General features: G+C 40.4%; 1 protein-coding gene across 1 annotated transcript in view; it reads right to left on the bottom strand.

The window, feature by feature from the left end:
- Positions 1 to 16,162, bottom strand: part of Plcl2 (phospholipase C-like 2) — a gene marked incomplete at its 5' end in the record, with an annotated part of 190,293 nt that overhangs the window by 39,600 nt on the left and 134,531 nt on the right. The window contains 1 exon segment of the mRNA XM_005387455.2: positions 6,308 to 6,383. Within this exon segment, the coding sequence (XP_005387512.1) occupies positions 6,308 to 6,383 (76 nt within the window).

The following is a 16,162-nucleotide window of genomic DNA, read 5'->3' as shown; positions in this document are numbered from 1 at the left end:
ATGAAGGAGGGAGGAGGTAGGCAGGGGAGAGAGAGAATGAGCCACTGATGATCTTGCTATCTCTTGGCTTCCCATGGTTTCATTAATTGTTAATTAATTAATAAGTGGGTGGGAGAGGAGGCGGTGAGCCAACATCCCGTCTTTAAGAGGAAAGTGAGCTTGGGGCTGGGGATTTAGCTCAGCGGCAAAAGCGCCTGCCTGGCATGCGCAAGGTTGTGAGTTCGGTTCCCGGTACTGGAGAAAAACAAAACAAACAAACAAAAAAAAAAACAAACAAGAGGAAAGTGAGCTCACTGAGGCTCATGTACTTTATTTTGGATCTGAGGACACTTGTTAGGTTTCCTAAGCGAGGCTGGGACTCCGACTTGGGTTTGTACAGCCTCAGCCTTCAGAGACCATGACTCCTCACCTTCAAAGGCAGGAGTTAACTTTCCCTTCAAAACTCAAGTTGATGGGCTGCAAATTATGTATCCTGTGACACTGTATGCAGTAACCGGTTTAATCTCTTAAAGGAACTGTAAGGAAGCCATTCAAAAATTGCTGCTTATGCCACTGGCCTTAGGTCCCTGCACTTTAGAACCATCAAGGAATCACATGCCACTTAGAAGGAGGAAAATGAAGCAGGGAGGGGTCAAGTGACTAACCTAGTGTCGTACTGCAAGACAGTGCACAGAGGTCATGAGATCACAGGTGTCTGGCTTCCCAGAGAAGCAGCTTTTATTTCTGTCAAATAGAGCTGAGAAACACTCTGGCATAAACGAGAAACGAAAGTTAAAAGGCTTCCCTGTTTCCTTTTGCAAATCTTTCTGAACACACTTGTGGAGTGCTTTCAGAGTGATTCTTACAGGGGATTTGCTGTTGACTGCCCTGGGCTAGATCATGATGTGAGTGAATCCACTGATGAGGGTGACAGGTTCCTTCTCTGGTGACCTCAGCTCCTCAGAACACTCTGGGAACCAAGGCATTTACAGAAGAATAAATTAGCTGAGTAAATCCAGATCAGGTGGGGCTGGCCTCACACTACGCTCATCTGCTGTAGAGAAGCCAAATCTATCAAGTTTAGTCATGCGGGCAGGGATGGAAGCTGCTCAGCAGATTAGAAGAGGCAAATAGAAAGTAAATAAAAAAGCGTGGCATATAAGCAGCAATACAGTACTGATTAACAGTAGGAAGTGAGAGTTCAATAAAAGGAGATGGACTTAAACTCTTAACCCCGGGAATGGACCTGAACAGGCACAGCAAGCAGGCCACCGAGGGCACAGGTTAAGGGGCTTCCATACTCAAAGGCTTCTGAGGGCATCACTGCAGCCAACTGCATCCGAGTCACGGATGCATCTCAAGACGATCCTCGGTCACCAGCACCACAAACGCTCAACTAACTTGTGGCAAATTAAACTTACAAAAGCAGGGATAGGACCTGCTATGGAAAAATTTCCATTAAGCTGATTTAAATAAAGGGTAATTAAAGCTACGCTGCACTTTACTCATAAATGGTGCAACCGTGGTTATGCCTGAGAATCCCTCAGAGCTTTTAGAAGCAGCTTGTGTTTACAGAGGCTTGGGGTAGGCTAGGTTCTTTCATTTAGAGCTCGATCCTTTCTGGTTACAGTCATTCTGAAAGTGCAGAACCTCCTCCTATGCAGGAAGAGCTCACACCTGCCTACCCAGTAATGACAGCAGCTGTCCTAGATGTGTCCAGGAACCGAGGGCAGCCAGCACCAGCCTCTGCACATCACGCACCCTTGAGGCTTGGGGGTGTAGACCACCTCCAGGAACACCTTCAGTGCCTATGGCAGCTTCTGTCCCCCCTTCTTTTTCCTTGCAATTTAGGTTTTGTTTTGATCAGACTTACACAAGTACTTGGTTTAAAGAGCCAAATAACTGTTACCAATTCCTCTTTCCAGATGCAGCCAAATTTCAAATCCTTGACCTGATTTTGTTTCCCTTTTTAGGTATTTATGTCCATATAACATACTTAGATTGTTAAGTCAGACTTTTTTTCAAGCATTGCCTATTAAATGTCCCTTATGAAGGATGAAAATTTTGCTCTTTTTAACTCCTCAATTGTCAGGACACAGGTCTAACTGCTTCCTCCTAATCTGGCTTCAGACAGAAGTTCTCTTCTATGTCTCCTTTGTCCCAGTTTCAGGAGGCACCTGGCATCACCACATTCTGAGCTGGTACCCTGCAGTGCAAATCAGATTGCTCCTCCCTCCCTGGACACCACCCCTGCTAGCTTTCTTGAATCAGCAGCTAAGCCAATTATCACTTACTCAGTCAATTATCACTTGTTCAGCTGTTTTTCATTGTCCAAAGTTTTGTTGTTCCCTTTCTTTGTCCTTATGGATTTGTGCCTTTAAAAAACTCCTGTCATTTTAATTAGGCTTTAGAAGGTAGTGAAAATTAAATGTATGTGTTCATCAGGAAATGTGTCACTGATTTCTTGTTATTCTCCTCCAGAAAACTTTTATTTTTCATTTAATACCACCTGATTAAAAACACCCAGGGAGCTGGGGATTAGGTCAGTGGCACAACACCTGCCTGGCAAGCGTGAGGACTTGAGTTCGATTCCTGGTACTGGAAAAAAAACCAAAACAAACAACAACAAAAAACCCACCCAACTCACTGTAGCATAGTATGAGTTTCTTTTTACACCATCTTTCTCTCCTTCATGAAGCTGATCAATTCAGCGATGGGAAAAAAAAACGTAATTCTAAGAGATGATATTGTTTGGGCCACTTAGAGAGAGATATTAAAAAGTGAAAAAGATTTTTCCCCTGACAGAATTTGAGAAATGTTCAACGATTACAAATTTTCATAAAATGAACTTCTGCTATGCTTCCTTCTCTACAGCTTCTGTTCAGGTCTCCTACACGAGTTTCTAACCACTTACCCACCATATGTGAGGAGGTGTGGAGTGAGTTTATCTGGCCATGCTAATTTACACAGGCTCATTCTTGGATAGCTCTGTCATTTATAGCTTTCTTAGTCACAGGGAGCAGGCAGGAGGCTAGGGTGTGGCTAAGAGTAACTGGAAAGTGGGCGGAACCTGTTAATTATAAAATCCTAGGAGGGCGTGGCAGACTAGTTGGGGAAGGAGGTGTGACCTGTTAATTACAAAAACCCAGGGCAGGTACACAGGACAGTTCCCCAAGCCTGCACATGGACTTCTCCTGAGAACTGCAGCAGGTTTTTGATAGGATGGCCTAGACCTGACATCAGCCTGACATCAACAACATTCCCACTTCCCTTCCTTCAAAACTCAAAAACACAGTCATGAGTATGAGCCTGCTGAACTGGGTGTACTTCTCACATATGGTTGGAGATGGACTTCGGACTTCTTATTTCCAGTAATTGCTTCAATTACTTTCATCTAATAAGATTATAAATTTGTGTTTTAAAAGTTTGAAATACTTCTAAAATAATCCTTTTTTCTTAAGTACCGTTTTGGGGACCTATGCCTTCCTTTACAAGATTAAAATTCTGCAAACAGAATAGTAATAACTTATCAAAGTAAAATTTTATGCAAACATCTTCTTCGCAATATAAATTAGTGATTCTTCCTATGACTGATGACTACATAGCCTTACAGTAAGTATAAACATGAGAAACAAAAGACCAAAGGAGGCTAAAACAAGTACTTGAGGTAACATAACAGCTGTGCAGGCCTTACCAGAAACTGTGAAACCAAAACATAAGCCTGACATGCTCCTCAAGATGTTTAAGTGCAGGGCACCTGAAACCATTACAATCGTTTTTCTTTATTCCACGCCCCCAATCCTTAATAGACAAGACTGCAGCTTTGTAAGCACAAGGAAGCACATCCCCTACCAAAATCAAACAGACGAACAACATAAAACAATTTTAAGAGAAATTATCAAATTCCATAAAGCAATGAATTTGCAAAGAATTAACAGTAACACAAACTACTGACTTAATAAACAGTTCTTTTCTCTGATAAAGTTTTTTTTCTGAATTCCACAAAGTCCACAATTCTCATACATATATTTAACAGAATTAAATAATAAGAGTCAAATCACATTTAGTTAGTTAATATTCAAGCCACTACTCTGTAGAGTAAGTTGGAACAGATATCTCAGGTAAGACACAGAAAATAACTTAATATACAATCTTGGTGCTGTAGGAAGTTAGTATCCTGTTTAAAAGATGAAATGAGGGGAAAAGAAGGAAGGGAGAAAGAAAAAAATATATTTATATACAAGATAGTTATACAGCTAGTTTCTCTTGGCTCATTGAAAAGAAAGGTTTGTGCTAACATTGTTTGGACAAGATATCATGCCTATATCTTATACTCTGAATAACCACTGTGAAGACAACAATATGTAATGTATTAATTCCTGTAATTCTCCTACTAACCTGTCTTGAAATTCTGTTTTATTGTTATTTTTTCTCTTTAAAATAAAAGATGGAATGCATTAATAAAATACACAACAACTGAAGAAGCTCCATCAACTGCAGCAAATAAATGATTTGAAGGGTTGAACAGAATGCTCAGGAACAAATGCTGGAATCATGGAAGGTCTCCTGGAAGATGGAGACAGTGTAAAAAGGGAGAAAAGTATTACAGATTAGCAGAGAGGACAGAGAAGAAAGTCTCACCACAGGGCTGGCTTAAGAAAATCTGATCAGGTAGGAACACATAAGCAGTAGGAAAGGTAGAGGGCAGCCTGAAGGGGAAGGGAAATGGTCTTCTAATACTTCCTTTCCTTTCTCACTGTTGCTACAAGCACCGCCTCAACTGTTGCCAATGTTTCCTGTCATTAATCAGGTTTGATCTTTTAAACTTCTCTGCACATAGCAACCATGTGATGCCCATTACTTTGAGTGCCCCTCTTGTTCTGCTCAGTGGGTTCTCCCCACTGCCTCAGAAACTAGTCTGGGGCTCCTAAGTAATACACAGTAAGTTCTCAATATACTGACTGCATTTATTTTTGTATGTCCTGTAGATTTGAAGGTTCTATGAGACAAAACCCAGACTTTGTGTTTTTTCTTTTTTTGGTATGCAAGAGCTACCACGTACCTTACCCAAATAACATTCAAAACATATCTACTTAATGAATAAACAGATGGTGCAATTAATAAACTTTAAATAATATTGGCAAATGGGAGGCAGTGGGTTGACAATCTCATATGTAAAGCTAGGAACTTAGATTTGATACCCGATATTCTGATAAGCCACTGGGTGAGTTTGTGTAGGGTGATGATATGATAAAAACAGTGTTTGAGACAACTTATTTTCATTGTGGATTGTGTGGAAAATTAGCTTGGAAAGGACTAGAAGCAGGAAAGTCATTCTGCTAACAGCATTTTGCTCACACAATGAAAAAAACAAGATGAGGATTTCAGAGTGTAATGATTAGAATTTTCCAAACCGACACTCAAAGTCGAACTGAAACCCTCCCATTTTATGTATTTTATTACAATGCGGGATATTGGATTTTCAAGTTCCACCTCTGCTAAAATTAACTGCAGCTAGTTCTCAATGTATGATGGCTCAACTTTTCATGATGGTCAAAATGATATGCACTCTGTAGAATCCACAGTTTGAATTTTGAACTCAAATCATTTCTCAAGCTCATGAGTTCTGTACTCTCACACAAGACGGGAGCAGCAGTGAGCCAAAGCTCCCAGTCAGCTGCGTGACCAGGAGGGTCCACAGCCGTGCTCCACAGAGCGCTCTGCTGCTCCACTATGGAGTTCAGCAGGTTAGGGGGATTACATACATTTTGACTTACAATTCAGCTTGCCATAGGTTGAGACACAACCCCGTTGAAAGCTCAGGAACATTTGTTCGCATAGCTGAATTTTACAATACAGTATGACATTTGTATATCAAATTAGTAATTTAACAGCACTTGAATATGCCAGTGCATTAAACATTGTAATGGTGCCCACTGTCCTTTCTAAGAAACCATTCTTCCTCTCTCAAGCCTCACCACCCTACTGTGTACTAGAAACTGATGGCTGACGGTCAGGTTCACGCTGACCGGTAGAGATCTGCAGCACAGCCAACACTGAGGTTCTCAGTCGGGGCTGCGCATTAGAAACACCACCTGGGAAGTTTTAACACCTACTAGTTCCCAGCCAACACCCCAGACCAATGCTGATGTATTTTGAAAGCTCCCTCCAGGTGACTTTTCTTTAGTCCCCACTGAATTAGTATTTTCTGTAGCTGTGGAAAAATAATTTTATCTGACTTTTTGATATGAATAGAAAAAGATGACATAGTTTCGAGGAAAAACGGTGCTATTAATGTTTATTTTAAAGAAAAGAAACTTTCACTTACCTGCCTTCTGACAGTGCACAATCTTTTCATATACGGCGTCTGCATTTTCAATCAATGCCTTGAGGGACTGAATCATCTGCAAAGGAATATCCAGACATGAGATTACACCTCATAGCCGGGCCCTCTCCTGCCTCATGCACTGGCCCTTCTAAAACAAGCTGACAGTGATGATGCAAAGCACTTTTTTATCTGACTTCCCACGACTCCAATTTATGTAGGTGAAAAATGATAAAATCATGCCTCACCACCTAATGGTTTAAGCAAGACTGAGCAGTATTATGTTCCAGGTGTGATGAGGCCAGTACAACACTGAATTGAACCCTGAGACAGTGCCGCACTGAGCATGAGTCATTGTGAAAAGTTATAAATAAGTGTATGTGCTCCTCTGAGCTGAGCTTTAAATCACAAGTTTGCTCATCATTTTCACATATTCAACCTCACAGAGTTCCAATACTATACTTTTACCCATTTCAGCCCAATCATCTTCATCTGAAAATTAGTTTAAAACATACAGTAAAATTAAGATGCAGCATTTATGTAATGCCATTCATCACAAATGACACTGATACTACCTGGTATTTTTAACGTTTTTATCTATAGTTTTTAAAACATTCAATTTTTATTTCCTGTTCTAAGTTGCATGGGCTTGGTTGAAGGGCCCAAGCTCAAAGATGACAAAGGATCTGGGCACTGGGACCAATGCCCAGAGATGCCTCAAAGATGACAAAGGATCTGGGACCAATAATTTCACTCACCAGAAAGTCAAGCAAGAACTGCCTGAAGTAATCTTGTTGGCTCTAAAATCTCTATGAAAAGGGAATAGCTGGATTCAATTCTAATGGTGCCTGTGCTAGTGCTGAGTCTAACATTTTGTATTTAGATGTCCAAATATTTTATGTTATAATATTAATCATATATTTTACATGGCTATTCTATTTTAAACACAAAAATACCTACCCCATAGCATTTAACACTAACTGTCATAGTAATTATTTTATAGTCCCTAAGTATATATAGTCTGGATTATTTGTATAACTCAAAGAACACTTTCGTGTATGTGTGCGTGTGGTACTGGGGATTGAACCCAGGGCCTATTCATCCCCAGCTCTTTTTATTTAGGGTCTCATTAAGTTGCCCAGGTTGGGCTTGAACTTGCAATCTTCCTGCCACAGGCTGCCACAGTGCCAGGATTACAGACTGGCAAAACATCATATTTTTACTACAATTATTTAAAGTAAAACCAACATGCACTTAGGAAGTGTACTAGGTTCCAAAAGTTAAACACTATTTAGTAACTACTTCTATTGTTAAAAAAAAAAAAGCCATAGTAAACATTAAAAGGTTTAATAAATCTTCTTTATTCATGGAAAGCTCTGTGTAGAAGCTGGGATATAGGCCCTGTCTTCAGGAAAGCCACAGCCTGGTGGTAGAGCTTGCACTTTGGAATTAATTATTTTCACATTTAGTTTTTAAAGATCTGAGTCACTCCTATAAATTACAATATTCTATTTTACAGCTTGACATATTGAACAGGCAGTGATAAAAATGAATAGTTAAGAACTCTATTATGCTGAATAAAGTCATTTCTGCCATTACAAATTTGCATATTAAAAAGGTTCATACCATCACCAGTAACCTTTTCCAGCTTTGATGTCAAGCCAAATGAGAGACAGGAAGAAGCAAGGCCTTCTTCAAGCAAGGCCACTAGCTGTCACAGCTCAGAATCAAAGAACTAGCCAATCATGCCTCCATCATTCAACCAGGGAAAAGAAAAAAATATAAGCAATGAAATGAACCCAGTCATGAAGCAAAGAAGCAGGACAGGAACAACAGAGAAGGAATGAAGAATATAAAAGCAGCAGCAAGCACAGGCTCGCACATACACAGATCATCCGGCAGGAGGGTGATTCATACACTCACCCTGGGGTTGCGGTGCAGAGAGGTGGCAGCAAAAAGAGCACAAACTTATCTGAGTTCCAATCCTGATTCTGCTGTTTATTAGCTTTGTCATCTGGGATAATATTTAACCTCACAGAGCTATAATTTCCTACTTACAAAATGAGCTTATTCAAGACACTGCACCTTATAAAACGAAGATTAAATGAAAGGATGCATGTGGAGCGCCTGGCTCAACGAAGACGCTAGCAACTGGTAGATGTCATGGTTGACTCCCCATTCACCCAGGAGGCCTGGCAAATCATTTTCTGGTGGCCCCAAATTAGCTGGATGAGTGTGCCTTTCTCTCACATGTTCACTGGCAGCATTTCCAACACTCACTACTAATTTTAGTTTTACTTGGAAAGCCTGCTGCGATGAAGCTCAGAGAAACAACAAATAAACAGTTATTGATAGAAGCATCCTTCAGGGAAAAGAATCACCAAAGGTTAAATAACTAGGCACCTTGCAGCTGTAAAATACATGCAAAGCTGAAGAAATGTACATCTCAAAGGTGTGAACAGGGAAGCCTGTGTGCTTCTTCTGCTCTGTAACATGTGGGACAATCATTCTTCAGGGCAGTCCTCTGCATGGAACTCTGAGCTAAGTGCTGAGGAGGCACAAAATTGTTGATGACTCTGGGACAATAGTAGGAAAGGAGACAGGTAAATAAAAATAACTATAATAAAATGTGGCATTGCTACTATAGCCAGTGAGCTACGGGGTGTGATGAAGTTAAGCATTCTCCAGCCACAGCCCTTTTATGCCATATTGAAGGTGAGGTACTCCTGGTACAAAGTGGATCCATGTTGGTGACAAAGAAGGATCTATTTGTGGCTTAAATTTCAATATGGACACTCCTCTTCTGATGTGAGAGTGAATATACTTCCCACCTCCTTCTGGTGGACAGTGTATAAAATATGAAGGGGGCTAATGCCTCAGTGTGGAGAACACAGAGTAAGAATACATTCTTCCCAGGTTTGGAAGTAGACAGAAGCAGCCCTTTACAGATGGTATTGGCAGGGAATTCCAGAGAGAACTAGCCAAGAGAAGAGAGGCCCCCAACTACAATCAGCAAAGCTCAAACAAGGCGGGAAGAAAACACTTCCAGAACTTGGTAGAGATGATTCATTTTGTCACACCTGTTATTAAATATTTGCACCATTTCCTTTGGAAATGCCAACTTACATTTTTTCACAGTTTTAGGATATCTATTTATAATCACAGCACGTATCTGTAATTAAATTAGTTCAGTAAACAGTTCCTATCTCTTGTCCACAGCATGAGTCCACTCACCCTTAGCTCACACAGCAGTTGCATATCTGCCCTGAGCATAAAGCCTTCAGGTGCTCTGCAGGGAGCTTGGGTGTGTGGGCTCCTGAACCGGGTGGGAGGCTGGGCAGGCAATGGGCCTTCCTGAGGGTTTTCTTTCATTCTTCTGACAATTATGATTGAATGCAGAGCACAGTGCACTGAGGATACAGCGGGGGCAGCAAGGGGATGGCTGACCTAGTAGGGAGCCAGGTCTCCTGCTTATAACAAGCTGTAGTTACAAGGGGTACAAGCATTGGTTGGATGAATCAAGACGAAAGTCACTTGACACCTCCTCCACACGTGCACAGTGCTTTCTATTTCACTGAGTGCTCACATTATATACGTGAGGTGGGTACTGAAGGGCTTAGTTTTACAGATGTGAAGACCTGCGAGGCAAATCACTTTCTCAAGGTCATCCGGTGTGACTGGCAACGGGATTGTAATTAATAACTAATGGACATGGTATTTTATTTGGCCTCAAAGCCTCTGCTTTTTCCATAATACTGTGATTGGTCCAGACACAAGGAGCAGTTGCACAAGAGGAAAAGGCATTCGAAACAGGACAAACGAAAGCAGAGGAAATTTTTTTAACTCTTGAAAAAAGTCCTACACATAGAAAGGTAGTATCATTTCAACTACTGCCATTGGCCCAAGGTCATTTTTCCTTTTCTTTTTTTCCTTAAATCTATTTGTTTTGTGGTACTGGGGATTGAACCTAGTACCTTGGGCATGCTAGACAAATGTTCTACCACTGAGCTACATCCCTAGTCTCACTTTTTTGAACTAATATTTCTATATAGCACTTCAGGAACACATTTTTTAAAAAAAATGACAGCAACAACCAAATTAATTAGTCGGCCCCAATTAACAATTCATTATAAAAAAAAGAAGTAACGTATTTAACGTGAAACTATGCACAGACAAATGCAGATATGTGGGGAACAATGTCAAGAGATGAACCAAAGGAATAAATCACGTTAAGTCATTTTGTTTCCTCTTGTACCATTCCTTTGGAAATGCCAACTTACATTTTTTCACAGTTTTAGGATATGTTATATTAATATGTCCAAAGACTATGTAGAGTAGTTCATTTTATAAGCATTAATGCAGATGAATTAATCAATCCCCTATAAGCACCTAAGTGTATAAGGGCACAGCAATCAGACACATGGCTGTCAGTGTAACTTAAAGCATGGATACATATACTGTTTATTCAGTTGCTGCTGATGGATGTTACATAAATGACCTGTTACCAGTGCCTCCTAAGTTTCTAGGACAAATGTATTATGAAATCCATGGATTTAACACAGCCTAGAAACCCATTTCATAAATTTGGTCAACTCTAACATAAGGTCTTAATACAGGACTCAAACAACTAAACGCAAAATAAAAATTTTAACTGTATTTTATTAAAAGAAAACCAGAAAAGCTTTCATAAGAGTGCTACATTTTGAAAGTAACTCCTCATGTTAGTGTAAGGCAAACTTTTCTAAGTACAACTGAGAAAAACTATCATTATATTAGTATATGAAATATTAATATATTTCCATAGACTACTCCTTTATTTTCTGTTTTGAAACTCGTTACCAACTAGGAAAATTCTGTTTTCAGAATCAGCAAGCCTGTGGTTTATATAAGGACCTTATGTCTGATTTTAGACAATCCCTTTACTCTCGGGAACACGGATTTTGTTAATAATTACAAAAGTAGTTTGCCGATAATTTTTAGTCCTTGGGTGAAAGAAGTTTTAGTAGTAACATCTTCTGAGATCTAGGTCTTTTCCCCTTATCTTGTTTTGGACCACAGTTTCAGATACAAAGTCCACACCTCTGCAGGCCTTCCTCTGCCTAACCTCATGCTGAACACACATGCTGCAGTGGCGTCTGTTGTAGCTGTTTCTAACGAGGCTGCAAAGTCAGAGAGGACTAGTAGGGTGACGAGGTAGCAGGTTTGTTCATTAACGTGGATCCCGTGATGATCTGACACATGGCAGGTAAATGTTTTGTGAAACTCGAATAATTGAAGGGCCATTACTTTCAAACAGGCCAATGCAATGCACCTGGCTCCCAGCCTCCAACACCTCGACTGCTGAAACCATCTCCAGTTTACGCCAGGTAGCAGCTGAGCTTCAGATACCATCAGGCTCAGGAAAGACCCTGGGCGGACTAGACCAAAGCAGGACTTTCCCTGGGACTCCATAAATAAGTCACAAAACAAACACGGATTAAGGATGAAGACTTCAGAAGACAGGAACTCACTCAATCACAAGTAGTATTTTACTTCTATCAGAATTATCTAAATGCCTGCACTATGGCTTGAATGTGTCATCTCTAAAAATCAGGTGTTGTCAATGTGATAGCATTGAGAGGTGGGGCCTTTAAAGGTCCCTCAGGCATCAGTGCTCCTCCCGGTGAACAGGATTAAGCCCCTGCAAAAGAGGTGGTACACAGTGTTCATGAGCTCAGCCTTCTACTTTCACCCACAATACAGTGCAGCATGGTCCTCAACAGATGCAGGGTACTGACCTTAGGAAATTAATTCCCCAGTCTGTGGAATCCTGATACAGCAGCCAAGTGGACTGAGGTGGGCTTTCAACCCGACCATCCCCAGTGCACTGCCAGCCTTGCTGAGAGCCCCTGGGAAGCAAATCAGTTCGCTGGTGCTGTGCATGGGATGGAAAGGAAGAGCAGAACTGCCTCCAGCATCTGCCAACTCTGGTGTTTACAGTGCTCCTGAAAACAACACCAAGCTAACAATATAACATTTTCTCTTTAACAATGTATGGCATTTATTTCTGTGGGTGAGGAATTTTAGAATCCAATGCAGAAACACTGCTAGGACTTCTAAATTGAAATTCAGAGGTAAAATTTTCTTTCACTAAAGCTTCAAATACAGCAAAATGTCACCATTGAACTAATGGAATCACCACTATTTACAAAATTGTTGTGAAAAAAATACAGCATAGCTTTTAATACTTGAACATAATACAGTCATATAATTGGGGTACAAAAGGCTTACCGCTATGGAGAGGGTGGAGAGGGGTCTGTGGAATTAAACCCAGCCCCCACCCTTTTATCTCACACCCACGCAGGGTTGTGACCAACACAGCTGGGGGTGGGGCAGAAACTGTTTATCTTCCAGAGGCTGAGGTTTGCTAGGTCACTAGGAGCTGTGGTCACCATCCCTTCCAGCAAGGTCACTATGCAAACACTTCTAAATAACAAATCATTTTGAGAGTAGCTTGCCTGGTTTCCTTGTCAAACTTCACCTCCACTTCCACAGTTTTTACTATAAAAATTATAGGAAATTATAGGAAGAATCTAAAGATTTGCCTGAGCTGTTAGCAAACATAGAGAGGAACACATTTGGTGCTATCATACCTAGGACCTGCTGCAGGCAAGACAGGGGAGGGGATGATTTAAAACAGTATAAAAGGGCTGGGGATTTAGCTCAGCAGCAAAAGCCCCTGCCTGGCAAGCGCAAGGTCGTGAGTTCGGTTCCAGGTACCAGAGAAAAACCAAAAACCAAAAAAAAAAAAATAAATAAAACAGTATAAAATACTGCTGAGCTCTCTGGGAGTTTCAATTCATGTTAGAAGAAAGTAGGGAAATTTGACTATAAAAGGAACAAAGGGCCAGACTGGAGAGATACAGAATTCTACACTGTTGAGTTTGAATTTCCTTAAAAACCCTTGACAATTTTAAGCAGCGGTTCACTGTGATAAAAGTGGAATTTCAGAACCATGAATAATTAGTAAGAAGGAAGCCATCAGGAGCAGGAGCACAGAAGTGCGGATGGAAGTTAGGTGGGGCCACTGCTTTCCAGTAATATGCTAAGAAAGAAAGGACAAAATAAAGAGATCACCTAGGGAAGGACAGACTGGGACTCCGTGACTGAGCTGCTGTGGGCACAGAAGGAAGAGCCAAAGGTGATGCAGAGGGCAAACTGGTTGAGATAGGAGAGAACCTAGTAAGTCCAACTGTTCAGAAGTGTTAGTGCAGTGCCTTTGGGTGTGTTCACTTACTGAGGCTGGGGATTTCACTCTAGTGGAGCTGAGCTTGTGGTTACAAGAGGGAAGAAGGTCTTGTGAGACACATCGCCAGTAGAAACCAGAAACCAAGTAATGCTTGGCTCTGGCATTTGGAAAGTTGGGTTTTTCTGCACAGTAGCAGCAAGTAAAATGAAGGAACGTTTGCATTTCAGGGAGAGGAATTTTAAAGATAGATGAGCATCCCAGTGATGCTCCAGAACTGCCCAAATTAACAGCCAGAGGACGGAGTACAAGAGATGAAGGACTGGCCAGAGGAAGGGGAAAAGCGAGTCTATTAAATGTGCACAGACACAAGAGGAGAGGGGTTCTGGAAGGCGGGTGATAAAATCCCGGGAAGTCCAGAGTTGGAAGCTCTGTATTTGGGCTTTTGGTGATCTTGGGTAATTGGGGAGAATATAACTACAGCATCACAGCTCTGTAAAAATGCTACATATATGTTGGCAAAAATCACCATATTTTACAAAACTGTGCAATAAAACCATAGGGCTTATGTAGAAAATAAGGCTAAAATCACAACATTTAAAAATTTCAAAATGACATTATTAAAAAGGCAGGAATCAAATAAAAGCAATATCATGGTTCTGCATATTAAATGGTTACAGAGTGAATAAGAGGACAATCAGTGTGGCATTTTATCTTGAAAAAGACATGGAAGTTGCTGAGGAAATGGACTATGAGAGGGTGCAGCTTGTGGGCAACTGTGAAGCTGTAGGAGGCTTCCCTGAAACAAAACGGAAAGTTGTAACACAAGATGTGGATGGGCGTAGTTCCTAACACACTTGGTGAATAAAAATAGCTGGTAGATATTTGAGGAGGTTATGTATTTATTACCTTCAGTTCACGGGAGCTGTTTTCCTGTTTTGCATTCTTATGGAAAAAATTGTGCCCATGTAAATGAAATTCAAATTATGTTCAAATTGTTTCCTAATCTATCAATTACAGTACATGCAAACAAATTCACATTTTCAAAAGAAGTACTATCCCAATTACTGAGTATATTTAAAACTCTTTTGGAAAAGTATTTACAAAATTCTATGCAATTTTATTATGAAGAATAAGTCAAAATTATAAGTTTGTACCATGTTCAACCAGAGCATTCTTTGGCATCATCTAAGCCTGCCTCACCACTGTTTTCAACTATTTTAACAATCATTTATTTCCAAAGAATAGGTGCCAAATGCTACATAAATCTGGAGTGAATTAGGAGTTATGAGGGACCTAGCATCCTCATTCAGAAAGCCAAGAATTCTCAATATGCCTGAACACTTCATAGAGTTCATTTCAGAGCTTGGATGGTCCCCAGAGATCAATGTGGGTCTCCTATTATATAACTTTTATCTAAACACCAGAACCTGAACCTTTTATGCACTAAATTTCAGATGAAATCCTGTAAAGTAGCAACATCCCATCTTCTCTGGGTAAACATTTCACATCATAAAATACTTCATGAGCCTAGTGTGGCAATGCATGCCTGTATTCCCAGGAGCCTGGGAGGCTGAGGCAGGAGGATAGCAAGTTGAGCCCAGGCTGGGCAATTAGTGACTAAGGGAGACGCTGTCTCAACCAGTCAATCAATTCTCCTGTACCACAGTTAACATCTCTATCACTTCTCACTCTAATATATAACTATATTTACAAACTTAGGGCTGAATTTCCTACATGAAATTTTAAGTGCAGTCTCTGCACTGAATCACCAAATAAATACAAGATAAACATGCACATTTATTATACACAGTGCAATATAGGCATTCCTTTGCTTCTCACTCAAATAACTATTCGGACTCAGCATAAAAGTCATGAAAATAAATAGTATCATACAGAGGGAAAAAAAACAACAACCTGATTTGTTGCTCTAGGGTCCTACTTTCTACTGGCTGTATTGGCATCCAGCACATACTCTGCAGACCAACTTCGTTCTGACCTGTGGATAACTCTGAGACAGTTCCAGATTCAACCACTAGAAGTCCTTAGTAACACACATTTGGTAGGAAGGGAGGGGAGAAGGGAGCAAAGATACTGGGAAAAAAACAGCACAAAGAGGAAGCTGGGAGAAAATGTACCTCCAGAGGAATAACGGGGGAAAAATCTGAGAGGCAGAATTTAGGAGAATTAAGAGACACAACTTATAGCTCACTAAAGTGAGTTATTTTACCAACTGTATTTTAAATGTTAAGGAAATTTTATGCAAGTAACTGAATGAACTATAAAGACACAACCATAGTTTGATTTAAAAGGAATTCACTCCTATTTCTAGCCTAATCAGGACTTGGCATTACTAGAAGTCTCTCAGTGGTCCCAAACATCTAAACAGTTCAGGGGCTGGCAAAGCTCCACTATGCAAAATAGCTTGTGGAAAACTGAAAAGGGCTCTGGAAAGTCGAGCACTTCCAACTGTACTCAAAGATCAGCTATAAAGTCAGTGAATGCTTATCTCCATATAAACTGCTGACAAATTAAAAAAAAAAAAATGGATTTCAAATTTTAGTTCAGTTTTAACCAAAAATTTTAAAGGAATGCAAGTCATTTAATTATATTTCAGGAAATAAATATAATTT

The sequence above is a fragment of the Chinchilla lanigera genome, unplaced genomic scaffold, assembly GCF_000276665.1.
Source record: "Chinchilla lanigera isolate Chin_1 unplaced genomic scaffold, ChiLan1.0 scaffold00029, whole genome shotgun sequence".
Taxonomy (NCBI): Eukaryota; Metazoa; Chordata; class Mammalia; order Rodentia; family Chinchillidae; genus Chinchilla; species Chinchilla lanigera.
The sequence above is the reverse complement of the archived record's forward strand: the minus strand, read 5'-3'. Positions and strand labels throughout refer to the sequence as shown.